This window comes from Stenella coeruleoalba (genome assembly GCF_951394435.1).
Source record: "Stenella coeruleoalba genome assembly, chromosome: 20".
Lineage (NCBI taxonomy): Eukaryota > Metazoa > Chordata > Mammalia > Artiodactyla > Delphinidae > Stenella > Stenella coeruleoalba.
Genome location: NC_137166.1, coordinates 46,798,658 through 46,825,926, shown reverse-complemented (window position 1 = coordinate 46,825,926; position 27,269 = coordinate 46,798,658). Strand labels below are relative to the sequence as shown.

Here is a 27,269-nt window from a genome sequence, read left to right as displayed (position 1 = left end):
TACAAAATAGGTGTTTTTTAATTGAACATTTTTATAAAAAGGAGCGGGAATATGAAGGGGACCATGGGCTAAGCCCGGGCCCGCGGCGTCTGTAGGAAGGGTACTCTTCCTCCCCGTCTGTCCCATCTACCATCCTCTCCTCCGGGTCCAGCATCCCTGTGCGCATGCGCGAAAGCAGGAGGGAAGGTGTGTGCAGCAAGAACTCCGCGTGCGCAGGCGCGGAGTGGGCGGTCCAGGGCTGCTGGGACTCAGGCCCGGGGCCTGGCGGGCGTGCAGTGGTGCGGCTCGTGCGAGGGTGCGAATCCTGGGCGGCAGATGCAGCGGAACGAGCCATCCGTGTTGACGCAGCGCGCGTTGACGCAGAGCTGGGCGGCCGCCTCGGCCTCGTCACACTCGTTGATGTCTGAGGGCGGGGGGGGGGGGGGGGGGGGGGGGGGGGGGGCAGGGCATACCAGGAGCGCTGTTCAGAGCTGGGGACCCAGGAGCCCACGTCCCTGGCCCCTGAGGCTCCTGGTGCAGAGGGGTGTGGATACTCCTGTTGGAGTGGAATCCAACCACTACCACCTGTTGGCTGTGTGAGCCTGGGCAGGTAACTTAACCTCTCTGTGCCTCAGCTTTGTGTTCTGTGAGATGAGTGTGGTGGCCCCTAGGACACTATGTTTTTGTTAGAAAAACAATACTAATGATGATATCAACAACAATAAGTGCTTACTCTGCCGGACATTGTTTTAAGTATATTACATATATTAACTTTATCCTCCCAATAACCCTGTGAGGTAGGTACTGTGCAAACTGAGGCCTAGCGTGAGGAAGCCCCTTACCCCATGTCACACTAAAAGCCCACACTCTTCCCAGGGGGTTCGCAGGCCAGCTCACAAAGACCCCGAGTGCCCAGTCCCCTGCCATTTCTTGGCTGTGAGACTTTGAGGAACTCAGTTCTCTTCTCTGAGCTTTACACATAGGCCTCACTGTCATTGTAAATCGATGTTCACGACTCTGTGAAATGGGTTCTACGACTATACTCGTTTTTCAGGTAAGAAAAACTGAGCGAGGGACAGTGACCTGTCCGGGGTCACACAGCAAGCTGCTGGACTGAGCCTGAGGTCTGTCCAGCTCCCCCAGAGCCCCTGATTGTAACCACTCTGCTTTACCACTGTCTGAACTAGGCAGACATAATTCCTATTCGATGGGAAGACTGAAAGCTCTTCAAAGAGGTGAAGCAAACTGCCCGAGGTAGCCCTGGGAGTTCTTAGAAATCACGCCTGCAGGATCCTATCCTTCCATCCTGCTTCACGCTCAGCCCCAGTGCTGTGGTCGAGCTCCACTTTCCTCCCAGCCTGACCTGTCCTTCAGGCAAGCCCCATCCCTGAGCGAAAATTACTTTCTGCTCGCCACCGGGGCTGGCCGGCCTCCTTGACGTCCCTGATTACCCACCCCTAGTAAAGGCTTCCACCCTCTCTTGTACCCCACCTCCATGCAGGCCCCGGCCCACCCCTTACCGACGCAGGCCATGCGGGTCATGTCCAGGCGGTAGCCGTCGAAGCAGTCGCAGGTGAAGCCCTCGGGGACACGCACACATCGGCCGTGGGCGCAGCCGTCCAGGATCCCGCACTCCTCCGCCTCCAGCCCTTCGTAGGGCCCAGCCTGGGCGCCTGCGGAGAGTGCGGGGACTCCGGGGTTCGGGTGGGGCCGCGCCCCAGGTTCGGTGGGTTCCCTTCTAAAACTGCCCATCCCGCTCCAGGACTCTGGGGGGCGCTGTGAGGCCAGGATGTTTACGTCACTCTGCTCCCTCTAGCTTTCCTTCTGTCCTCATCGCTTTCTAGGTAGGTCTACAGGGATGTCGCTGTGCCTCTTCATCCCTGCTCTCTGTCGCTCTCTCCGACAATATCTCCGTTTTCCCATCTCTCTGAGCCTGTCTCTCCCGCGGCTTCTCTTCATTTCTGTCTCTCCTCCTCGCCCTCCTTTCCTCCCTTCCCCATCTCCACCTCTCTGCACACCTGGCTTCTCATCTTTGTCCCATCACTCGGGCCGCAGTACTCACCAGCATAGCTTCCACCTTCAGGCGACTCCTCAGGCTCTGGGACGGAGCCACGGGTGTCGCGGGACCGATAGCGCCAGCGGGAGCCCGGGCCGGCAGCTGCAGGAGCCTCGGATTCACCGTAGGGGCCACCATCGTCCTCGAAGTCGGGCATGTCGAAGGGTGGCGTCCCGTAGGGGGCCTCCCGGCGCGCGAAGGGCCCAGGTGGCGGTGGGTAGGGGTCATAGGGTAGGACGGGTGGCAGGTACAACTCAGGCCCGTACGGAAGGCCCTGGTAAGGTGAACCTAGGTCTGGGCCATACTCGTAGGGGAGTCCAAAGCCACCTGGCCGCGGGGGTCCATAGGAGGGGGGGCGCAGCACGTTGCACAGGGCCTCAAAGTCATCTGCGAACAGGAGCCAAGCCTAACAATCAGCCCTTGCTTCCTCGGCACCCATCATTCACGTCCCCCCTCGGGGAAGAGAAGCCCGAAGGAGAGGGTGGGGAGGGCCGTGGGCTGAGGCATTAGAGGGGCTTCAAAGGAGGAGACTGGGATTGCAGGCTTGGGGTCAGGGGTTCTGGAGCCAGGACTGAAGGTCTGAGGACTGAGACGGGGATTCCAAGGCACTGGGATCAGGAGTACTGAGGACTGCAGCTAGAAATCAGGGTCCACGTGCTGGAATTTGGGGGCCCATGAGACCTGGGGCTAGGGGCCTACAAAAATGGGATGGAGGTGTTTTAGGGACCAGGACTGGGAAGTACCAGGGGCCTGACGGGTCAGGATGCATGGGAGGGGATCTGAACCATGGGACCTGGAAGTCAGAGGAGCAAGGGCCTAGGATTGGCACTGGTTTCCCAAGGGCTGAGAATTGGGAGACTCAGGGGTTTTTAGAGCCAAGGCATGGAGATCTCCGGAGCTGTGTGTTGGCTTCTTAGGCACCTGGATGTGGGTATCCAAGCCACTGGGACTTGGAGGTTTGCGAGCTATGACCAGAGCCTGTGAGCCAGGATGGCAGGATCTGAGCAACTGGTATTGGAGGTCTAAAGGTCCAGGATTTGGGGGAGGGGTCTCATGGGCTGTCTTGGGCTTGTAGAGACCAGGAGTTGAAGGTCTGAGAGATCAGACCTTAGGACCTTTTGGGCTTTTGGGACTGGAACTATGAGACCTGCTGAGTCAGGCCATGGGGTTTCTGTGCTTGAGGCTTGGAGGTCTTTGGGTTATGACTTGGGGTCTAAGATTTAGGAAAGCACTGGGACATAGGGGTCCGAGGGACCAAGTTTTGGGAGACCTTGGAGTCTACGACTAGGAGTCTGAGGACCTGGATTTGGATGGAGCCTGAGGGGCAGAGTCTCGGAGTGTGGCCCAGGCAGGTGGCAGTACCTGAGTCCTGTGCTGGGCAGAGGGCACAGTCCATGCCCCAGGCCTCGCCGTAGAGGCAGCAGCACTCTGTGTAGGTGGCCTGGCGATCCAGCCGAGGGCGACTGCACACGAGGTCAGCCCCCACTTCCTGCCAGCACACTCCCAGATTGTCGTCTGAGGGCAGAGACAGCATGCATCACGGCGGGAAGACACTCAAGCCCTCCCAAATGCTCGATCTCCTCCCTACTGGAGCAGCCCAGCCATCCTCTGCCTGTCACCACATCCGTCTCAGCAGCTGTGATCTGACTCCCAGAAGTCCTCTGAGTAGCTCCAGATGAGTACGGGGCTCGGTCTGGCACAAGGCTATCATATAGGAGGGTGATAGGGTCTGAGAGGAGGACTCTATCCAAGACTGGCCACTGCAGGGCTCTGTGACCCCAGGGCAGTTGCTTTCCCTCTCTGAGCATTGTTGAATAAAGTCTCAGGATGTGGGAGGACGTTGTAGGAAAAGGAATTGGGAGGAGAAGAGACTTTGGGTCAGTGGGCAAAAAGAGAGAGAGGACCCAAAGGAATAAACACAAACACATCGAAAGAGTCAGAGACTCAAAGAAACACGGGAAAGCAAAGATGCAGAGAGAAACAGACCTAAAAGCAAAGACAGAGGCAGAGAGTGTCAGAAATTCAGAGAAAGGCCTAAAGACAGAAACCCACAGAGGGGTGCAAAGAGACAGAGACCCACAGGGAAATAATAGAAAGCACACTTTTAGCACTTAGTAAGACCAGGTCCCATTCTGTTCTTAAAAATAGAATTCCTCAGAGCCCCCTATAAAGTAGGGGCTATTGCCAATCCACCCACCCAATGTGCAGAAAGGAAGTTGGGGTCCAAGAGGCGATAAGGAACGTGCACGTGTACACAGGGCCAGTAAGTGGCAGGGAGGCTCCTCTACAACCTTCGCCTTTAACCAGGCCCGCTGGCCTCTTGTTCCGAGAGTCAAACACCGAGACCAGAAGCTAAATGGGGCGTGAAGGGGCGTGGCCCGGGTGCGGGCGGGAGGCTGAGCGGGGGTAATGAGGGGCTGGACTGCTTGGGCGAGACCGGGGCGGGGCTAACCGGCGGGGCGGGGCGGGGCGGGGGAGGGGTTACCGAGGCTCTGGCTCTCGTTGGAGACGCAGCGGCGCCCCGAGCCGTCCAGCACAAGTGGGGGCTCGCACGTGCAATGATAAGAGCCTATGGTATTGACGCAGCGGCCGCCCTCACAGGCTGGCTCCTCGTCCGCGCATTCGTCGTTATCTAGGGAGGCATGGAGGAAGTGATCAAGAAGCAGACCTCTCCCCTTTCCCATTTCCCCGGTGCATTGACGGCGGGATAGATGGAGTCTAGACTCCAGGAGGGACTTCCTGCTGGTGGTGGCCACATTCCAGAGAGGAGCTGGAGTGGCCAAGGATTGGGGAGAGTCCCAGGCGAGGGTGTGAGTGCCGGTGGAGGTGGGGTTCCTACCGATGCACTCCAGGCGCTGGGCATGATAGTAGTAGCCATTGCTGCAATAACATGAGTAGCCTGGGGCCGTGTTCACGCACACGCCGCTCTTGCACACCTGGTCTCGGAAGAGCTGGCACTCGTCCACGTCTGCGGGAAGGATGGTCAGAGGCACACCCCCCATCAAGGGGGGGGGAGAGGGGGAGGAAGGCCAGGATGTGGGGTAGGCTGGATGGCGGGGTGGGGGGTGGGGGGTAGCTGCGGAGCATGATCAGGGAAGAGAAAGACAGAGATGGCAAGAGAGACCCAGAGGGAGAGATACAGAAGATAAGGGTGGGAGGGGGAGAGACAGAGATAAAGAAAACAGAGATAGGGTGAGACAGAGCTGGGCCTGGGGGCTGAGGGTGGGCGGGCCTTACCTCTCCGAAGGCTCGGGTCTCCGCTGGGCGCCAGGTAGCCCCGGCCGTGGGGGCACAATGACTGGTATTCAGCTGCACACAGAGACAAGGCTGAGCCCAGACACCCGTGCCCCAGCCCCTGCCTTGGGCCTGACTGTGCCCACTTGCCTCAGTGCCCACCCTTCACTGCCCAAGTCTACAGCCCCTGTGCCTGTTTGTATCCACCTCTCAGACTCGCGCCCACCTGGCTGGCAGCTCACTCTTGCCCGTGCAATACCAGCACCTCAGTCCCTTGTCCAAATGTGTCCCTTTGTCCCAGTTCCACGTCCACCTATTACTACCCAAACCCTCCGCCCTGTGTCCACCCAGCGGCCCATGCCCACCTGTCTCGGTGCTTGGGCACTGCTGGATGCGGCAGCCGCTGCCCCAGCCCTCACCCACAGTGCAGCAGCACTCCTGCCACGTCACGTTCCGAGCCAGGATGTTGTCACATGCATCCGGAGCCGCCGTGTCGAAGTAGCACTCCCGGCGCCCGCTGCCCACAGGGCCCTGCCTAGGTGGGCTGGGCCGGCGGGACGGGGGTGGTGGGAGCCTGGCTGGCAGACTGGGGCTGGCGGGTACGTGGGGCTGCGGGCCCGGGAACGTGCCTGAGGAGACAGTGTGGGCTGAGCCTCCAGCCCCTATGTTATGGATGGAGAAACTGAGGCCCGCATGTGGCAGAACCGACTCCGCACCTCTCAGCATCTGTCATCATCTCTCTCCCATTCCCACCTCCTCTAATTTCTGTACCTCTTGCCTCCCCATCTCACTCTCCCAAGCGTCCAGCCCATCATCCAGTTCGGGTAGGGGAAGAGGGGATTTCCCTGGCCTCCCGGAGGCCTCCCTGGGGCCTCACATCCAACGTGTCCCAATCTGGTCTCAGAATCTTCATACCCAAATCTAGACCTAGGCCTGGACACCTCTCCCTGACCCAGGCAGCCCCACAGCCCATCCACTTCGGCCTCTTGAGCCCCTCTCCCACCTGCCCTCTCCTCCCCTCCCATGGCCCTCGCCTTGGTCCAGCCCTGTCCTCTCTGCTCAGGTCCCAGCCCCACTCCAATCCACCTTCACATGGCAGCCAGAGGAAGTTCCAAAATCTGGTCATACCCCTCTCCCGCTCAAAACCTTTCCACGGTGCCAGAGTGCCCTCAAGAAGAGTCCAACCTCCTGACCGCGGTAATAAGTCAGTGTGGCCTGGCGCCTGACACTTTCTGCAGCCTCGCTTCTCCCCACCCCTTCCCTTGCTCTGCAGAGCATGTCACCCTGAACTTATTTCAGTCCCTCAAACATGTCAGGTCCTCTCTTGCCTTGCCAGGCCTTTGCCCCTGCTGTATCCTCTGCCCAGAATGCCCTCCCTCATCCACTTCGCTTGGCTTATTTCTACTCATCCTACTACTCTCAGTTCAGACATCTCCTCCTACAGGAAGCCCTCCCTAACTCTCCTTCAAGGCTGGGGAGGCACCTCCTCTGGATTCCCACCACGCCCTAGCCTTTCCCATCATAGGCTTGTTTGCTCTGGCCTGTGCCTCGTCCATCCCAGTCCTGATTCCTCTGGGTTGTTACCATCAGGTTATATTGCTATCTGCCCCCACTGGATTGGGAGGCCCTTGAAGACAGGGTGGTCTCTCCTGGTCACTACTGTGTCCTCAGGGCCCAGAAAAGGGCCTAAGCTCAGTGAACGTCTGTTGAATGAAGGAATCTGGTAAAGTCAGAACCAGGATCTACTTCTCCTGACACTGAGTCCCACACCCAGGTTAACTCATGTGTTCTGAAGGCTTTTGTTGTTTAAAACAACAGCATCTAACTGACGGCAGCTGTCCACATCAGGAATGGTTAGATCCCATTATTCTTCTGCGGGGCCGGCAGCCGTCAGTTAAGTAGACATTGATCTCAGTCTCACCAGCAGACGTCCGAGGGGGAACACAGCGCCCAGTCATGGGGTCAAACTCCTCAGGGCTGTTGGGGCAGACACAGAGGAAGGAGCCTTCCACATTCTCACACAGGGCAGCTCCACACACACCCTGCAGCGTTTCACATTCATTCACATCTGTGAACAGGAGACAACAGGGAAGAGGGAGTCAATGGTTGTAAACTTCTGGAATTCCATAAGTCTAAAAGTCTGGGCTTTGAGTATGAGTATTTAATGGCCCAGATCCCATCATCTGCTTATCTTTTGGTGACAAACCCTGAATTTCCCTTGGGAGCCCTCTGCTCCTCCAACCTCTGTTTTGAGCAGGCCAAGAAGATTGCTGCGTTTCTCTGATTCAGAGACAGGCAGTGACCAAGCTGGGCCAATCAAAGCCAGTCCTGGGACTCGTTCTAGAAATATGGAGAAAGAGCCTCCCTCTGTAGCCAGGGATGTCAAGCTAAGGATGTCAACCAGAGGTGCTAGGGCCGCTTTTGTCATTGTGAAAAGAGACTCTGCCTGGAAATAAATGCATTAGAGGATAGCAGAGCTGGGAGAACAGCTAGCCTTGTTACAGTTCCTGGATCCACGTATGCCTCAAGTTCAGATATTTCCCAGGACTTCAGTTTAATGCCCTTTAAACAAATGAAGCCTGTTGTGTTTGCATTTGTCAAAACTAAGTGAACGTATAATTAAGACTCATGCATTGCACTGTATGTAAATTGAACCTCAAATAAAAATATCTGTAAACGCAAATTGAACTCTGGTTAATGACATGCATTATGCACAGAAGAATTTAGGGGGACGTATATCGAAGCTTGCCATTTAATTTTAAAATTCTATCCAAAAAATTTTGTGGATTCATGGAAAGATGTGTGAGGAAACAAGCATAACCAAGTGATAATAATAGAATATAGATCATGGGTATGCTGATGTTTCATTCTACAGGGCTTTTAGCTTTCTGTATGTTTAGAAAATTTCCTTGGAATTTCCCTGGCGGTCGGTGGGAAGTCCACAGCGCTTTCACTGCCGTGGCCCGGGTTCAGTCCCTGGTCGGGAACCAAGATCCCACAAGTTGCGGGGCACGGCCAAAAAAAAAAAAAAAAAAAAGATTCCTCGTAAAATGTTGGGGAAACAATAAAGGATGTTTATGTACACTTAAGATTAGTGCAGTTTTGGAACTTCCCTGGCAGTCCCGCAGTTAAGACTCTGCGCTTCCACCGCAGGGGGCGCGGGTTTGATCCCTGGTCGGGAACTAAGATCCCATACGCCGCGCAGTGTGGCCAAAAAAAAAAAAATGAGTGCACTTTTACTACTTTATGCATGCATTTTTAAAGCACGCCCCAGATAAAATCTGGATAAATAGGGGTTCCTGAGTGACATGAAGATGATCTTATATTCCAAGGTCTAAATTCCATACCCCTAAAGTTTACATGCATTCAGATCTATGGAGAGAAGCAGGGCCTGACAACCTCTTCCCCACCCTCTGGCCCCGCCCACCCCCTGGAGCCCCGTACCCACGCAGTGACGCCCGTCCCGCGCCCCCTCGTAGCCCTGGTCACAGAGGCACTGGAAGGAGCCAGGCAGGTTCTGGCACATGGCATGGTCCCCGCAGAAGGACCGGTTCCGGCATTCGTCCACATCTGCAACCACCAGACAGTCAGGCCATTGCTGGACCTTCTATCCCCTCCACATCTCACCCATTGCCCCAGGGACACCCACCCTGGCATCCGCCCCCTGGCGTGGGCTGGTAGCCAGGGTCACAGGCCGGTGTGCAGCGGTAGGAGCCAGGGGTATTCTCACAGCGCTGGGCTCCACAAATCCCTGGGCCATATTCCTGGCACTCATCCACGTCTGCAAAAGAGTAGGGAGGGGATGGGGGAAGGAGAGGGGAGTCACAGGCCTGGATTCACAGGTTCCTGGTGCTGCTTCCAGTTCCCATGACTGAGAAGTCTCTGAATCTGGTATTCTAGGAGTCTGAGCTTCTAAAAATCAACAAGCATTGATACCTCTTAAGGCCTCGTTACCATTCTCGTTACTATTCTCCAAATAGCCTAAACATGGTCCCGCCTCAGGGCCTTTGCACTTGCTGTTCCCTCTGTCAGGAACACTCTTCCCTCAGCTATCTGCATGGCTCCCTCCCTTGCTCACTCAAGGGTCTAGGTCAAGCCCTCCTAGCACCCCTACCCCTACTGCCCTGTCATCTCTGTCCATTTATCCTGCTTTACTTTCCTTCTTAAACTCCTTATATCCATGTAGTTATTGGTATGCTGACTGTCACCTCCCTAGAATGCAAACTCCACGTCGGCAGGGATTGTGCCTGTCTTGCTCCTCATTGTATCCCCAGGGTGTAGAACAGTGCCTGATACACAGTAGGTGTCCCCAGATTGTGTGCTGAATGAATCGAGTTCACATTTACATATTTCTCGTCTGTCTCTCCCCTAGAACATCAACTCCATGAGGACAGGGATTCTGTTTTACTCATTGCCTGTTCTACTGCTGGTGCTGCACACAGGAGGTGCTTAAGGAATTCTTGTGGAATTAATGAATGAGGTCCCATGAAACTAGGTTTCCACGAATCGGGGGTCTGGTAACCCAAGAGCCCAAGGCAGTCCGCAGTTATTTCATCTGTTCCACAAAATGCTGACCCACACACCATCCCACCCCCCGCCCCCAAATCTGGGCTGCTTCTGGAAGCGAGGCTTGGCCTGTTTCCTGACAGGAGTGTCTTCCCCTATCCTCCTGCCTCCCCTCTACAAAAAAATATAAAGACACGCTGGTGGCTTGTTTCCACCACGATTAGGAGAGAGTTAAGTACATTGGTTGGGAGCCCTTTCCCTCCCCACCCCCCAAATCCGTGAGGCTTGGAGCCGGCTTCTGCCACTCTTCGTGGGGGTGGGGCAGTGGTCTCACCGTCACAGGTGCCCTCAGGGCCTGCGTGGTAGCCAGGGTCGCAGTCGCGGACACAGCGGTAGGAGCCGGGGGAGTTCTCACAACGCTGGGACCCGCACAAGGCCGGGCCCCGCTCCCGACATTCGTCCACGTCTGAGGAGGGGAGGCAGGGCAGTCAGATGGGAGAGGCAGGGAGGCAAAGGAAAAAAGGTGGAGGAGTCAAGGAGAGGAGACTCAGAAGAGGGAGGCGGGAGTCGCAGGAAAGGGGAAGGGAGAAAGCAGCAGAGGAGAGGCAGAGGGGGGAGACAAATGGGGGAGACCAGGAGGCAGAGGGGAGAGGGACCAGGCAGAGGCGAGGCCTCTCACCGAGGCAGGAGGCGAGGTCTGGGCCAGCGCGGTGTCCTGGAGGACAGACGCACTCGAAAGAGCCGTCGGTGTTGGTACAGATGCCGCTCTGGCAGAGGTCCTCCTCGCTGCATTCGTCCACGTCTGCGGGACAGTGTCGGAAACCGCAGGCGAATCTCCTTCTTTGCTTAACATTCCAAGCCACGCCCCTCCACCGCCCTTTCCCCGCCCCTCCAGCTCCAAGACCTTAACGCCTTCCCCACCTGCCTTAGGCTCCTCCCTTTCCTGCAAGCCCCATCTCTCCGACGGGTTTGGCTCCATCCTTTCCATTCACTGCCCAACTTATCCAGACTCCGCCCTTTCCCCTTTTGTCTCCCAACTCCGCCCCTCCCTTTCCCCACCCTTTCCCGATCCAGGCCCAGCCTGGGTACGGACCGAGGCAAGAGGCTCCGCGAGGTCCGGGCCGGTAACCGGGAGCACAAGTACAGGCAAAGGAGCCGTCGGTGTTGAGGCACTCGCCGTTGGGGAAGCAAAAGTCGCCCTCCAGGCACTCGTTCACGTCTAGGGTACCCAGAGATAGGGCTGCGGGGTTACCAGACCCGCCCCCGAGACCCAAGCCCCGCCTACAAAGGAGCAACCCTGTCCCCCCAAGCCACACCCCGATGGCCGGTTTCTAAATTCCACCTGCAGTCCCTTAGTCCAGCTCCCACCTCCCCACCAGGCTTTACCCAAGGAAGCCAAGTCCCGCTCCCAGGCTGTCCAACCTTTTCCCCGCCAAGCCCACCTGCGCAGGGCCCGGGCCGACCAGGTGGTGCCCGGTAGCCTGGCGCGCAGGTGCAGCGGAAGGAGCCTTCAGTGTTAGTGCAGTGGCCATGGGGGCCGCAGGAGGCGCCCGAACGGCATTCATCCACATCTGTGGGAATGGGGATTTCAGAAGGGGTTCTGTCTAGGAACACACTGATGGATCCCCTTGGGGGAGAGGGGTCTGAAGAAGGTGATGGGAAGTGTTTGGGGTTGGATATGAGGTGAAGGCTCCATGGCAGAAGTGGGTAGGGGAGACTGGGGTTGGGGGTCCTTGAGTCTGGGTTTCTGGGAACTCCCTGTGCCAGGATCCTGGGGTCAGGTGAAGGGACTCTGGACTGAGGCAGGGGTCAGACATTAATTAGGGTAAGGGGGTCAGGTATTATAAATAGGATAATTAGATGGCATTCTGGTGAGTCAGGGGCCAGAGTCTCTAGTCAGGGGTCAGGTTCCAGCATCGTGAACACAGTCAGGCCCCAGGGAAGGTACCCTGAGAAGGGGCGGGGCCGTGAAAGAGGCAGGATCAAGCATCGCACAGAGTCACGGGCTGTAGTCAGGGTTGTGGTCAGTAGTTACGTTTAGGTCAAATGTCACAGTCAAGTTGAGGGTTCACTGGTCACAGAGTCAGAAGTCACACTCAGGGCCAAGGGTCATGGTCCCCAAATCAGGAACTGCAGTCTGATCAGGGGTTCATAGTCTAGGTCAAGAATTGCAGTCAGGCTCTGGGGGTTGTGGTCCAGGTAAGGGGATTGAGATCCAGGTTAGAAGGTTGTAGGCCAGGTCAGGGGTCATGATCTGGGTCAGGAGGCATGATGCAGGTTCAAGGTCACACCCAGGGCCTGATCTCACCAGTACATCGGCCATGGTGCAGGTGGTGACCAGCGGGACAGGCCCTGCACTGGAAGGAGCCAGGTGAGTTCACACACTCCTGCCCAGGACATGCCAGGTGCTTCTCACACTCATTCACATCTGGGGAGCAGAGGAGAGGGTGGCTTTGGAGGAGTGGCCCAACGCCCCCCTCACCCATCCACACTCCTCCCTCCCTCCCCGGCCTCACCCTCGCACTCAGAGCCGGTAGCACTGGGTTGGAAGCCCGTGGGGCAGACGCACTGGAAGCTGCCTTCTGTGTTCTCACACCGGCCATAGGTGCAGGGCGGGGGGCTACGGGCACACTCATCCACATCTGGGGCACAGGAGACCAGTGGGGCTGAGGAAGGGGCCTGGACCCATTGCCATCACCACCCACCCCAACATTCTACTCTGGAGGAAGCGTCCTGGACTTTGTTCAGGCTGCTCCCTCCTCCCAGAAGGACAGACCCTTTTGTTGTTTCCCCATTAATGGTCTCTCCAGCTGCCAGGATGCGGCTAAGGCACCACCTCCTGCGTGTTGCCTTCCCTGACTCAGAGTTGTCCCTGCCTCAGGGTTCCCACAAGCACGAGGGTATCATCCAAAAAACAAGGAGGAATGGAGAGCACCCTCATATGTGGAGAAAGGGGAGAAGATGCTGGAGCCAGCCCCTCCCCAGCCCCTCAACACCCCCAGGCCTCTGTCCCTGTCCTCCTTCACTGATCCTCATCACTCTGCCTCTCTGTCTCCCAAACCTGTCTCCAGTCCCTACAGCAGATGGAGGTGAAGTGGCTTTGGGCTCAGCGCCCTCACCTTGGCAGGGGGCCCCCGGCCCATGGGAGCGGAAGCCAGCAGGGCAGGCACAGTGAAAGGAGCCTGCTGTGTTGTCACAACGGCCTGGCCCACAGGGTGGTGGCTCCTGGGCACACTCATCCACATCCTCTTCACACGCTGAGCCCCGGAAGCCAGCCGGGCACACACAGTGGAAAGAGCCGGGCAGGTTCTCACAGAGCCCTCGGCCGCACAGGCCTGGGCTCTGGATGCATTCATCCACATCTGCTCAGAGCAAGGGGCCAGGTCATACCTCCTCTAGGCCCCTTCTGCCCGCCCCCCCCATGCTCTATTCTACCTCCCTGACCTCCATCGCTCTGACCTTCCACCCTCCATCATTCTGCCACCTTATCCGTCATCATGCTAACTCTATCCTCCATCCCTCTACTTCCTCAGTCCCTGTTAAGCTGCTTGTCTGCTTCCTAGAACTCTTGTCTTTCTAGTCCATATCAGTGGGCCTCCTTAAACTCTGTCCTCCATAACTCTACCCCTTCCCCCATTAATGACGTCTCCATCCCCCATCCCTCTGCTTCTCCATCCTCCATGACTCAGCCTTTCTGTTTTCCAACACTTGGCCTCTCCATCCCCAACAGGCTGCATGTCTGGTTCTCAGAGCCTGGCCTCTTTCTCCCATCAATCAGCCTCCCTCTGCCTCATTGCTCGGTATCTCCATCCCTCACCACTGCCGCTCTACCCTTCCCCCTACATGCCCAATCCCTCACCCTGGCAGCTGGCTCCGTGGGGCGCAGCCTGGTACCCAGCGGGGCACACGCACAGGAAGCTGCCTGGCGTGTTCTCGCAGCGCCCACGGTCACAGGGTGGCGGCACGCGGTGGCACTCGTCCACGTCTGCGGGCACAAACCGCGTGGCTGGGACTGAGGCAGACACTCCGCCTCCTCGCCTCCCCCAGAAGGCCTGGGGAGGCGGGGAGGCAGCGAAGGCAGGGGCGGAGTCAAGCTTCGGCCAGAGCCAGGCCGAGGCAGGAGCCAGGGGCGGTAGAGGGGCTCGGAGGGGCTCGGTTTAAGGCTGAGGCGGAGCTTCAGCGGGGAGGACAGGACAAGAGTTGGGGACCCAGCTTGGGCAGAGGCAGAGAGGAGGACCGTGAGGGGGGCAATTTGGGGAGGGCAGGGCCTGGGGAGGGCAAGGGCGGGAAGAACAGCTTTGGGGACCGAACAAAGGGAAGGCAGGAGCGAGGGAAGGGGTGGTTCGGGGACGGGGCACTGGTGTGGCAGCGTGGAAAATCAGGAGTCATGGTGAGTAGATAGGTTGCAGCAGTTGTGGGACAGGGGAGGGGCCTAGGAGAGGGCAGGAGCTAGTCTGGAATATTGAAGGGGCGGGGCCAAGGGAGGGGCGGAGCCGGGACCCAGTCAAGGAGAGGGGCGGGACAGTAGTACGGCAGGGACTGGCCCCGACGGGAAGGGCCGGCTGGGCCGGAAAGAGGCAGTGGTGGGGCCGAAGTGAGAGCGGGAGCTGGTTTGGAGACGGGGCCAGGGGCCAGGCCAAGGCAGTAGTTGGGCTGAAGGGGCGTGGGGAAGAGTGCGAGGGCGGGAACTGCTCCAGAGGGAGAGCTGGAGCGAGACCCCAGCTGGGGTGGGGCCTGGATTTCTCACCCAGACACTCCGCACCCCGCGGGCCAGCTCGGAAGCCCGGCCCGCACACGCAACGGAAGCTGCCTGGCGTGTTTTCGCAGCGCCCGGGAGCACAAGGCGTGGGAATGCGGCGACATTCGTCCACGTCTGAGGGTACGGAGGGGTCTGGTCAGGAGGTGACAGGGTAGAGCCGCCCGCCCCGCCTCCGTCCTCCCCCTCGACCTGGCTCACCAATGCAGCGCATGCCCTGCGGGCTGAGCCGGAAACCGGAGTCGCACGCGCAGGTGTAGCCACTGGGCCGGGGAATGCAGCGTCCCGGGCCGCAGACCTGGGGATTACGTTGACACTCGCCTGCAGAGGGACCTGCGGGGGTCCAGTGAGCCAGGGTTCCCCCATCTATCAATCTTCTGTCCCTTTCATCCCAGTACAATTCCCTCAGATCCTCTGCCTAAAACATCCTCCCGGATGTCCCTCCTCAAGCCCAGTCTTCCCCCTCTGATGTCGCTCTCCTTTATCATGGGACATTCTCATCAGATCCTCTGCCTGAATCCTCCCATAATGCCACTCCAAAGTCTTCATTTTTTAATAACTTGCTCCCCAGTCTTCTGCCTGAGATATGTTCTTAGTGTCCTCCGTGAAAAATAATTATTTGTCTCACGTTAACTGAGCACTTACTATGTGCCAGATACTTCAGAGGCAGCTTGCTGAAGAAACTGAGCCTCAGGGAGGTTAAATTGACCTTCCCAATTGACAGAGAACTTGCACCCAGGCTTGCCTGACTCCAGCTCCTGATGTAACCACCACCCCACCCTTCAAACCTTTATCTTTCCCCACCCATTCCTTAACTCCTCTGGCTGTCACATCCTTAACTGTTCTATTGTAGAATCTTCACTTTGGAGCCCCCCACCCCCACCCCGACCTCCTGCCTGTAATACCGCCATCAATGCCGCTGATTCCCTCTACCGCACCTGATTCAGGGATCTCCGGACCAGTCCAGGCAGGGATGCTGGGCAGGGGAAGCTCAGGGCCCGGACGGGGCTCTGGCCTCGGTTCTAGCCGTGACTCAGGCCGGGGTTCTGGGCGGTGAGTGGGCAGAAAGCCTGGTAAAGAAGGGCTGTCAACAGTGGAGACCTGGGTTTGGGTGTCCCCACTCATCTCCCCTTGGAGACAACACTCCCTCCTCCAGAAACCAGCTCACCTGTGCGTGGCCGGGAGGTGGAGGATGGGGCACGGGGCTGGCTGAGGGACACTCGGGGTGGTTCCTGGCCCAGGGGTCTGGTGTTGTAGCGGAGGTCAGAGGCCGAGTAATGGTAGCCAGGGCCAGCTGGGCAGATCTCCCGAAAACCCTCTGGACACAGGAAAGGGAAGAAGATGGGCAGAGAGAGGGCAAGAGAGTAGGGGGGAATGAGAGGGAAGGGGGGTGAAGGAGAGAGAAAAGGGGGGCGGCTAGGGTCTGGCCTTGACCGTGGGTAGGGCTTAGCCTGGGAGTGTGTTAGGGGTTTGCGTTGTATGCTGAAATGGGGTCTAAGATGACTGGGGGGACCTGGGGTCTGAGAGCATCTGGGGGCGTGTAGTCTAAGGGAATTAGACCCAGGGATGTTCTGGCATGAGGGTAGGGTGGACATGAGACCAGCTTCAGGCCCCAGTGGCCAAAGAATGGGACATCTCAGAGGCTAAAGGCGGGACCAAGGATGCTTTTCCCTCTTTGGGATGAGGGCAGGGACCGGAGTTGAGGGCAGGGTCTGGTTTGGTGTCTACAGGGAGGTTGAAGGCCAGGAAACAGTCAGGTCCATTGTGGGGTCTGGTTTTATGAAGAAGCAAGATTGCCTGGGAGGTGTCTCTGGGAGGGGCGTGTCTGGGGCGGGGCCCAAGGCGGAACCTAGGTTGAAGGCAGTGTCTCAGAAGCTGGGGAGGTGGCCAGAGCCTGGGAACAAGGTTGGGTAGGCAGCCTATCTCAAGGGCTAGGGGAGGTCGAGGCTGGGGGTGACGCTCGGCAGACACAGCGTAACTTCAAGGTCATGTGCAAGCCAGGGTGGCGTCCAGTCTGAAGATAGGCTGTCTCAGATGCCGGGTGCGCGGCCAAGGCTAGGGCCCAACCCGGTTGGAGGCGCTGGGGGCGGAGCCTAGAATGGGGGCTGTTTATGTCAAGTCTAGAGAAAGGCGGGCAGGAGGCGCTCACCTGAGCCAAAGGGTGGGCAGAGCTGGCAACCCCGGCCCCAGGCTTTGCCTACGCGGCTGCAGCAGCAGATCTGTTTGGTGATGTTGCGTAGAATGGGCAGCGAGCAGCCGCCGTCGCGGAGCACGCGGAAGCAGGGCCCCTTGGCCTCTGAGATCACGTGTTGGGCTGGGGGTGGGGGAGGAAATTCTTCAGGGCGGGGTTGGGAGTGTAGTGGGACTAGGGGATCTGGGAGGTAGAGGAATGGTCCCAGGGAGGGTTCGGTGGGTGTGAGGGGCCTTTGGGAAAGCTCTGAGAGAGTCTGAGGAAGAGCTGAGGGGTCTGGGAGGTCTGAAAATGGTTTGGGGCTTGAGGAGAGTCTGAGGGGTGAGTGAGAGAATCTGGGAAGGATCTCAGGACCTGAAGAAGGTCTGGTGGTCGAGAGAGAGAGGAGGAAATTTGGGGGCTTGAGAGGAGCTGATGAAAGTCTGGGGATCCTAATCCAAAAGGTTTGAGGGGTTCTTAGAGGAGCTGAAGAAGGTTCAGGGAGTCTGAGGGTGAATGAGAGTCTGAGGTGAGACGTTCTGAGGGGGATCTAGGAGTGACTGGGTGAACCTGGGGTCTGGGAGCATCTGGGGGGAGTGTGGTCTAAGGGAATTAGACCCAGGGATCTGGGATAGACCCAGGGATACCCTCTGGCATGAGGGTAGGCTGGACATGGGACCAGCTTCAGGCCCCAGTGACTCACAGATGCAGCTGCTGCGGGACGAGTCAAGCAGAAAGCCGTCGGGGCACACGCAGGTGTATCCGCCATGCGTGTTCGCACACTCCCCGTGCTGGCAGCGCCCGCCAGTCTCGCACTCATCCACATCTGCGAGGGAAGGGGTGGTTCCAGTGGCGTCAGGGGCAAGCTCCCAGCCAGCCCCGTCCCAAGCTCCTCCCACGCCTGCCCCAGCTCACCTTCGCAGGATCCATTAACCCTTTCAAAGCCAGTTGGACACGGTCCATCTGGGACGCCCACTTGGTCGGAGTTACCTGTAGAGAGAGGAGAGGGTTGGGCCGGGGCGCGCGGAGCGAGATGGGGTGGGCGGGGACGAAAATGGGGTGGGAGGAACTAAAAGGTGTTGAGTGTGGTTTGAGTGCAAGGTCAGCCTTAGGTTGGCGATCTGCGTGAGTAGGCCTGCGGCACAAAGGCCGAGTGAGAACAGGGTAGCCAAAGTCAGAAAGTGGGGTGGGTGGTCCCAGACGGTATGGGTAGGTCTAGACTGGAAATGATCCCCACAACGGGTAGGCATGGCTAGAATTTGTGTAAGGGTATATCTATGGGCAGAGAACAGGAAGCAGCGGGGTTCTCACTCCTCCCCAGCTCCGAGCACCTCGGGGACATCCTGGGGCTTACCCAGGAGCTCCGAGCACGACTGACAGTCGTGAACGCCCCAGGCCAAGCCGGCCCCTCTGCAGCAGACTTCCTGCGTCCGGAGCCCGGGCAGCGGGGACGCACACTGTGGGGAAGTGTAGGGTGAGCGCGCCCCCGCGCGGTGGCACGCTCCGGGCCCCTCCCCACCGGCCTCCTCTCACTTCGTCTCCGCGCAGCTCCCGAAAGCAGTAACCGAAGCCCGAGGCGTCCGAGTAGCCGTCTTCGCGCGGCGCGCTCTGTGCCAGCACCGTGTAGGGCGCTGCCGCCTCCGCCCGAGCCGCCGCCTCCGCCCGCGCCACTGCCTCGGCGTCCGACTCCTCCCAAGGGCCGGACACACGCTCCACCTGGTGCACCACCACCGACGCCTCCTGCGGGTGCTCCACGTGGACACTCACCATAGACGCCACGCCTGGAGAGAGGCACGGGGTGGGAGGCAAAGTGGGAGTAGGAATGGGGGAAAGGGCGCGCTGGAGAAGGGTACTTAAGAGAAGGTAGGAAAGATGGGAGTCAAAGGAACGGCAAGGTGGTGGACAGAGGGGGCGGAGGGGACTCCGGCCGCACTTTCCTCACCATGCTCATCGTCACGGTGGTTGGCCAGTGGCATGGTGTACACAGAGCGGGTGAAGCCTGGCATGGCCGGGGCCGGGGGTCGGGCGCCCGATGAGTGCAACTGGCAGAACTTGCCAGCGAAGTCCGGGGGACAGAGGCAGCGGTCAGGCTTCACGCACACACCTCCGTTGTGACAGATCAAGGGACACAGGACTAGGGGGAGAGCGAGGACACTCAGGGCCGGCAACCCTCCTTGCATCGCCCCTGGGACGAGCGCACTCAAACGAGCTCAGTCTCTAACGTTGTAACTACACGCTCAAAGGTATCACTCAGTTCAAAGTCGTTCCGCCGTGAGCTGTCTTGAGTCATCTGCCCCTTAACCCTGGCCACTTGCATTGGCTGGGTCCAGTCGTACAGCCCTTGAAGGTATAGCTCCGCCCACTGGGTCCACTCGCCACGCCCTCCAGCTCCTTTTTCACTTTCATTTCACCCCGCCCTCCCTCTCGAGTCCCACTTTCTGGCCGAGTCCACGGCGTACCAGCCCCGCCCAGACAGCGTTGTACCCGCCCGTAGGCTCAGCCCCGCCCACTCTAGCTTTTGCCTTCGCATTTAGCACCGCCCATCTTTTACTGTTCAGCCCCTCAGACCCAGCGCTGGTCACTTCCATTGACCAAACCCACATTTTGCCACTCCCTGGCACTACCCCTTGCTCGCAACTCCGTCTCCTTACCATTCTAGGCACGCTCACACCCCGTCCGGCAGAATCCACTACGTTCAAGCTCCGCCCACAGGCTGTGCGGTTTCCCCCCCCTCCCCTTCTACGCACCCTGCCCACATCACCTTCTTCTACCCGAGGGATTGTAAACCCCGCCTATCAAGGCGTCTAACCTGCTGCCTTTAGTCCCACCCACCTTCCTTTCCTCAAGTTAATTTGCCCTGGCTCACTCGCTCACGCTCCTCTCACCCCACCTCCCGGCTATCTGGACGTCCTAGCCACCCCCCGCCCCCCGCGCTTTGTCTCCTCCCACCTCCCCTTGGCTCCGGCTCTCCAGTTCTAGCTCTGACTTCCCGCCTCCAGTAGCCCCGGGGCGGGGGCCAGCGGGAACGCGCCTGCTCTCCCCTAGGCGCGCCCTCGCTGGGCCTCAGGCCACCTCTGGGCGGGACACTACCAGCTGTGCGGCGGGGTAAACAAAGAGGGGTGCGGCGGGGGCAGGGCGGCGGCTCCTCATTCCAGACCCTTGGGGAGCCCCGGGCCCGCTGAACCAAAGAAGGCCGGACGTATCTTGCGAGGGCACCCCCTCCCTTTCTCCCCAGGGGCTGCCGAGAACAGCTGGAGACAGCTGTGCGGAGGGCAGGAAGGGGGCAGGCGGCCGGGGCCGTCCAGGAAGGCGTGTCTGGGATTCTGAGCCACACACTGGAGACAGGAAAGCATAGAGGGAGCCCCCTCAATTTATAAGGGTAAAGAGACTGCACTCCTGGGAGGCGATCAGTTAGAAGGCAGCACTCGGGGGTTCAAAGACCACTGGAGGTTTCTGGAACAGAAAGGGAGCCTATCCCAGAGGAAACGGTGGCACCCTTCAACAGAAGGAATCCCTTAAGTCCTTTTGGGGAGAGTTACCTAAAAACAGGACTCTAGTGTCTTCTAGGGAATGGCCAATTTGAGGGTGCTGAGAACAAGGTTTAGATGGAGAAGTGGGATTCTTGGGAGTCCCCAGCCCAAGAGAGTCTCAATTGTCTGGGAAGACTGTAAGATACTGTGGAATGCCCCCTCCCCTCTCAGCTAAGGGATTAGGTACCCAAGTCTTTTTGATTAATGGCTGCTTGGGGGAAACACAGTATCTGTAGTCCTCTTGGGAGGATCACTGATCAAGACCAACTCTGGGTTTCTCTGAAGACAGACGGATCAGAAGTTCCTGGGGAGGGAGTCAGCTGGAAGGGAAGGACTTAGATAGACTGGAATAGGGGATCACTTGGAAATAGAAGAAAATAGGAACCTTTTGTGGGAAGAGAATTCGACTAGGGAGCAGAGTTATCACTGTATAGAATCTGTAATCCGGGGTTTCCCCTGGATGTGGGGAGGAATAGCTGAGGGACAAAACTAGAGTTCTCTGGTGAGGGGCACAGTCTGGGGAGATTACATCAGAAGAATGTGAGGGAATTTCACTGGAGGGGCTGGTCTCCGGAGTCTGTTGATAGCGGTGCAGAGGGGCTTAGGGCGTGAGGGCAGAGACTCTGGGCTCCCCTAGTTAGAGGAGTCAGGCCAGGACTCCAGGGTGCTCTAATAGGGGTCCTTAATTAAGTGGCAGGGCTAGGAGAGGCTTAACTAGGAATCAAGATTCCAAAATAGGAAGGGTCTCTGTTGGGGCGTTGCGGGTGGTAATCCAGTTGAGTCTGGGGGCATTGCCTAACCTCCAAAGACACTTGTCTGTCTTCTCTCATCCTGAATGTAGGCCCCCCCCCCAGCACCCTGAGGGCCTCCACACCCAGGGCGGGCCGCTAGACGGGCACAGGCAACTCCATGTCCCACACCCTTGGAGGGATGAGGGGCTGAGGACATCCAGGTCCTCCCAAGGTCAGCCCCCTTCACAGACCCCTCCTTGTGCCTCCAGGGGCTTGGCACCCGCCTGGGCAAGGCTCCTGGCACAGGCCCGTTGAGGCTGGGCCGGGAGGGAGTGAAGGAAGGAGGGAAGAAGGGGAGGAGAGAGGGAGTGGCAGCGGGCGGGGGCTCAGGCGGGAGATGAGCTCACGCCGGCCAGGGCTGGGTTGGCTGGGAGCCAGGCTGGGCGAGTTCTCCGGCGCCAGGGGCCCCCACTCCCCACTCCAGAGGGCCTCTGGGGCTGGGGGCAGGTAGGCCCAGACCCTGAGAGCCCACCCACCACCATACCCTGGGGCCAACAGGTGCCCCCCCCCACCAAGGGCTCTCCATCTCTAGGGGAGCCTGATGCGCACACTCCTTCTGTCCCCTCTGCCCCCAGGGGGCGCCTTTTCCACTAGGCCTCCTGCCTGGATTGCTCTTCCACGTGCGACCCTTGCAACTCAGGGTCCTGCAGAGACCCTCCTTCTACGAACTCTTTCCCTCTCAGCTCTCAGGATCAACTTTCCACACCCCAATCCCCCTCCTCACAGGCACTCCCATCCTAGACTTTCCTAATCCGTCCCACCCAAAGAAGCAGAAAGTGGAAACACCCCCATGGCCCTGGATTTCTCCCTTGGACTCTGGGGACCCCTTACTCACAGTCACAGAATTCGGACCCCTTTCCCCCAAGACCCCAAGCCCCTCAATTCTGGTATTCCCCACTTTGACTCAAAGGCACAGCAGTCAGCCCCCAATCCCCTCATATGGGACATCACAGGTCCCTGAGAACCCTCATTGCTTGCGAAATCAAGACCCTCAGGACCCAACCCCAAAAGCCAGGAATTTGAGGCTCTCTTCCTTAAATAAGCCAGGGATTCCCCGGCACTACTGCGTAAGGAATCTGGACTCCCGCGCCCTGGGGACTGTCTCCCCCATCCCCGGGAATCCTCCTCCACCCGGGGAAGCCCTCCCTCGGGACCACCACCCCGCACTCACAGGCGCGGAAGCCGGGGCCCCCCGGGGCCGCCCCGCCGGGCGCGCCGCTGTCCACGCTGGTGGCGTTGCGGGGCGCGCAGGTCGGGGTGCAGCGGGGGCCGGTGGGCCCATGGACGCAGCTCAGGCCGCACACGGCCGGGGTGAAGCGCACGCGGAGGCGCTCTCGGGGCCGACCCAGCCCGGGCTGCGGCCGGAGCAGCGCCAGCAGCACCAATAGCGACACCCAGAGCAGCCGCGCGCCGCCCGCCATGGCTGCAGCGCCGCGCTCCGCCGCGCCGCCGCCCCAGCCCGCCCGAGGGGCCCGGCCGCGCCCGCCCGCCCGCGGGGGAGGGCGGCCGCGCCCCCGCTCAGGCCCCCCCCTCCCCACCACTCCCTCCCCGGCGGCCGCGCGGGGGCGCGTGGGGCCGGGCGCGCAGCCAGAGGCGCGCAGGCTGGGCGCTAGACTCGCAGGGGGGAGGGGGGCGCCCCCTCTGCCCCCGCCTCGCACCAACAAGTGAATGGGGCCCGCAGGGGAGCGACGGGGAAGGGAACAGGTGGGGGCGGGTCCGTTTCCCCCCCCAGACAGGGCTGAATCCATAAAGAGGAAAGAGTAGTGGGGGCCGCATTTGGGGAGGAGGCTAAAGGCTGTCTCTCTTAGTCACAGAGAAAGGAGCTTCATCTGGGTAGGCGGCTGTCATGGCACATCTGGGCAGCCAGGTGGCACAGCTGGGGGAGAGAAGGGTCGGTGCACCTGGGCACATGAAGGAATTGGGGGTTTAGATGGTGGGCAGAACGCTGGAGGGGCACATTCGAGGACGCAGTCACATCTAACCAGGACCCTCACACCTGGTAGAAGTCAGAATGGATTAGGGGAAACGGTGGATTGAAACTGTGGGCGGGGGTCTTCACATCTGGCCGGAGGCCCACATCTGGAAGACTTTAGGGAGGAGGGGACACATCTGGGCTGAAGGCCACAGCAGGAGGGGGACTTCTGAGGGTGGTTGAGACTAGGGGGTGTGCTAGCCCCGGGGCCGAGAGCCGGAGCGGGAAGGCAGGAGGACGGTCGGGAAAGTAGTGGGAGGCCTTTGGCCCCTAGCCGCCCCGCAGTTTTGGGCATTCGGTAACCAGGCAGGCGCCAACCCGCACAATCGCTTTTGTTGTCTGGGCAAGTTCGGCCGCTTTCTCTGCCGGGAGAGCGCCCCCCTCTTCGGCCGGCAGTGGGGAGCCCGGACGCTTGGTTTCCCGGCCCCACCCCCGCGGGTCAGCGCCTCTGGCCAGCGTCTGGTCCTGTCCCGGACTCACCTCTCGCTGCCGGACGCCGGGGTCCCTAGAGGGGGCTGCGTCCTGGGGAGGGGTGCTGAGCTACAATGGGGGGCGGCTAGGCGGCGGCTGGACCGTGGGAACCAGACGGCTTTATCTGGCCCGGAACCCCCCGCCCCCCGGCGGAGGAAGGGCGGATGTTCTTACCCCGGGACTGGCCGGCAGGGGCTCGCTGTGGGGGCCTCCTTCTCAGCAATGCCCGGGCCCCCGGCCCGCGGGGCCGCCGTCGCCTCAGCAGAGCTCGGGCTTCCTGCAGCCTGGGTGGGATGGGGCAGAGAAGGAGCTGTCACCGCGGTTTGGCTGACCCCCCCGCCCCCGCGACTGGAAGAGACCTCCCACACCAGGAGGTCTCCCAGTGGAGGCTCTGCGACCCTCCCCCCATCTCTTTATGGGGACCAGGCCTTGAGCGTTCGTTGGAGGCTTGGAAGAAACAAAGTCAGTGGGAGAAACAGAGATGAGGAAGGGAGAGAGAGAAGAGAGACACAGAGGCAAAGAGACAGGTAACTATGGGAGAAAGAGACAGACGGACATAACAAATAGAGAGAGAGGAACATGGAGACAGAGACAGAGAGACAGAAACTGAAAGACCCAGAGACAGCGATTGGCGAAAAAAGGAGAAAGAGAAACAGAGACACAAGTTGATAGAAAGAGAGAGCAAGGGAGAGGAGACCCAGGGAGCAGAGAGAGAGATGTGCCAGAAATGGTGGCAGAGTTGGGAGCACCTAGAAGGGGCGGGTTGCACACTCACGTCAGTGGCTGCCAGTTAAGGGACACCTGTTTCTTCCTCACGCTGAGGCTGGGGCTTGACAGCTCTGGGGGCACTGGAGTCAGGCACCACTGAGGACCTGCACACTTTTTGGGCCGGCAGCTCTGGACCCTGCAGGAGGCTTCAGAGACAGCCAGGGACTAAGTGGAAAAGGAGGCACAACTGAGTTCCTCTTTCATCCAGCTCTGCAGCTGGGATGAGGGGTGAGGACCACCTGTCCCCTCCTACCTATACCTCGCCTACAAGAACCCACCTCTGAAGCAGCGGCTCCTCCTGGGCGATCGGCCTGGGCAGCAGCGACAAGCAGCAACACTATAGATAGAGGGATGGAAGTCACTCAGGCCCCTAGCACTGTAGAACTCCCCAAAGGAAGGCAATGAGGGATAGGGGAGGGAAAGCCAAGATGAGGTTTGAGGGCGCTCGAGATTGATGTGTGACCAATCTGAGGCACTGTGCTCGATGCCTCAGTTTCCCCATCTGTACAATAGGAGGCAAACTGGTTTAGGCTCTCCAGGGATAAAGGTCACAGCAACCTCACGTTTATTTTTCTTCTGAAGTGTTTGAGGTAAGGTATTATTGGAAAAGACATTTAAAAGTCTTTTAAAAATTATTTTTAAAAAAAGAAGAAGACTTAAAGAGGATTTCTAAGCGCACTTCCAAGCCCGATCTGGGAATCTAGAACCCCGCCCTCCCCGCACTTCCCTGTCCTGGACTCAGCCGTCATCCCGCGATTGGCCGGCAGATGGCGCCACTCCACAGGCCTCAACGGCTGGGGAGGGAGGTCCTCCTTTGACTATGGGTCCAGCAGGGTGCAGAGGTGGAGGGGGATACAGGAGCCACAGCCCAGTACTGGGAATCCCGAGGCCTGAGTTCTAGCCCCTTCCTGCCCTTCCACGTTGTGTGTCCTGCAGCCAGAGTCTCCTGGTCTATGGGTCTCAGTTTCCCGCCTGACCAGGAGGAAGGAGTCGTTCTTGGAGGAATCTCCGCGCCGGGAGGGTCTCAGATTCTGGCTGGCGGAGCCCTCAGCTTGGGCGCAAGTGCGTCGCAACCAAGGGGCCCCCCAGACAAATCCATTATCCCCAGGCTAAGGGGGACGAGGGACGAGGCCGCGCGCGCCGGCCTGGAGAGAGGGGCAGCAGGGGGATGCTGCGAAGGGGACGTCGGGCGTATGGACTCTTTTTAGATGTGTGGGGCCCAGTAGAGGAGGAGGCCGCCCGGGTGGGAGCCTTCCGGACCCCCGATCCTGCAGTCATCCCTCCCGCCTTTTCTCCGGGTTAACCCCTTCCCAGCCCCGCCCCCGGCGCGGCTCGGGTTACTAAACGCATTCGCAGAGACGGAGGCGGGAGCTGAGCCCGGGGCCTTTGTAACGGAGCGCTGGGCCGCAGGGCGGAGGTGGGGGTGGGGGGGTACTGGGCAGACTGTTTCCTTCGATCTCGTCACCCGTAGACAGGAAGAGTGGCTATAACCCCCTAAATCTATAGGAAATTCTGGATTTCTTGCCGCGAAATCACTGGTACCCCATTCAAGCCTGGAATCCGCTAATTCTAGGAAACTAAAGCACCCCCCCAACCCTCATGAAATCTGAGGGCCCCCCATCTCCGCACAAATTTCCACAAGCCCCTCCACCATCAACCCAAAACTCCACGTCTTCCTCATTCATTAGGAAAAGGTCTCTTAATTAGTTCAGGCCTCCCCGCCCCCCAGAAAACCAGGACATGTCAACTCCCCCTTAAAGTGCCCTGATAACCTCCCATACTCTTCCTCCTTAAGCACCCAGTTAGTTTGGGGGACCCCATCCCAGCTCGGCCCCACCCATCTATCATCTTAGGAGAACTCAAAGCCCCATCCCCGTATAAACTGGGACCCTTCTCCAAATAAACTCTAGAATTCCCTGGAGCCATATCCGTCTCTACCACACGGGAGGGGAATCCCTCCCCTCAAAATCTCAGTACACTTCGGATTCCAACCCCTACAAAGTAGAGGGCCCTAATAAATTCAAGAGCTCTGGTTCTTCATCCTTATCACGAAGCAGTGGGTTCACATTCCCCTAAATCCGAAAGTCCTGGTCTTCCTAGACCTCCAGACTTATTGGGTAGAGGCGGCACAAGGACGAGGGGGCCGCAGCGGGGCTTACCCGGCCGGGCGGCCCGGGATTACCGCAACCTCGACGGCCTGGCTGGGGCTGGGGCCGGCGGCGTGGGCGGCGGAGGCGGCGGCTGCAAGGAGAGACAGCAGCAGCACCAGCAGGAGGGGGCGGCGGCCGCTGGGGCCAGGCAGCCGCATCGTGTCCGGCGTGGAGTCGCGCTCCAGGCGGCCAGTCTGTCCAGCGGGTCAGTCTTGGCGCGGCCCCGCCTCCCGCCCCCGCCCGAGGCCGACTCACTTTCTCCACAGTCCCAGTCTCAGGCTGCGAACTTCCCTCCAATCAGAGCCTGGTTCCGCCAGGGGGCGCTGCCCGCGCGACCAATCAGGAGGCGAGAGGGGAGGAGTTAAATAGACAGGTGCCTGGCATGGGGCTCGGGGATCAGGAATTTTCAGTGCTGTCGTGGGTACTGGCTCAGTGAACCCCGTTATAAAGGAGAGGCCTCAAGTGTGGAGTTGCTGGGACTCCTCCCAGTCGACGCGCAGGCGGTGGGCAGATTCCCCTAAACTAGATTCCCACCGGAAGACCTCATCCCTCGGTTCACAGTCCTGGGAGAAGTCCATCAGAATTTGCTCCTCGACTGGCGTAAATTCTGGAAGACCCCCCAGGTGCCTACTTCTCACGTGAGAGACTTGGGATTCTGGGGGCAGAACGCCAATCCTAATCCTGCACTGAGCTCCAGGTCCGGCCCCTCTGAGAATCTCAGGCCCACTCTAGACCTTCCCAAAGGATTTGCCCCTTCTCAAAGCCCTGTGTTTCAGGGGTTCCAGGCTCAACAAACAATAGCTTGTTCCTCAGAAGGCTGTAGCCTCTGCCCCTCAGAGGACCCAGGCTCCGCCCCTGACCCACAGACTCCACTCCCACAGGGCTC

At 59.3% G+C, this 27,269-nt stretch overlaps 1 protein-coding gene across 4 annotated transcripts; it reads right to left on the bottom strand.

Annotated features, from left to right (window-relative positions):
* LTBP4 (latent transforming growth factor beta binding protein 4) lies at positions 1-26,541 on the bottom strand (the record flags this gene model as incomplete). 4 transcript variants are annotated; one of them, XM_079908640.1, is made up of 33 exons in its annotated part: positions 1-403; positions 1,500-1,652; positions 2,042-2,422; positions 3,398-3,550; positions 4,521-4,667; positions 4,875-5,003; positions 5,273-5,344; positions 5,635-5,898; positions 7,191-7,337; positions 8,714-8,839; positions 8,919-9,050; positions 10,110-10,241; positions 10,455-10,577; positions 10,869-10,994; positions 11,218-11,346; positions 12,084-12,203; positions 12,292-12,417; positions 12,895-13,137; positions 13,635-13,760; positions 14,523-14,648; positions 14,733-14,864; positions 15,470-15,601; positions 15,700-15,849; positions 16,681-16,845; positions 17,405-17,527; positions 17,617-17,691; positions 18,056-18,158; positions 18,235-18,482; positions 18,644-18,835; positions 23,640-23,749; positions 24,241-24,379; positions 24,512-24,570; positions 26,393-26,541. In XM_079908640.1, 33 exons carry the CDS (start codon positions 26,539-26,541, stop codon positions 249-251), a joined length of 4,887 nt encoding a protein of 1,628 aa, XP_079764766.1. In that variant the 3' UTR covers positions 1-248. The 4 variants fall into 4 exon arrangements, with proteins under 4 accessions (XP_079764766.1, XP_079764767.1, XP_079764768.1 ...); XM_079908641.1 differs by lacking the exons at positions 23,640-23,749; positions 24,241-24,379; positions 24,512-24,570; positions 26,393-26,541 and adding an exon at positions 22,194-22,495; XM_079908642.1 differs by lacking the exons at positions 8,714-8,839; positions 23,640-23,749; positions 24,241-24,379; positions 24,512-24,570; positions 26,393-26,541 and adding an exon at positions 22,194-22,495.
* Positions 26,542-27,269: the final 728 nt, after the last annotated feature.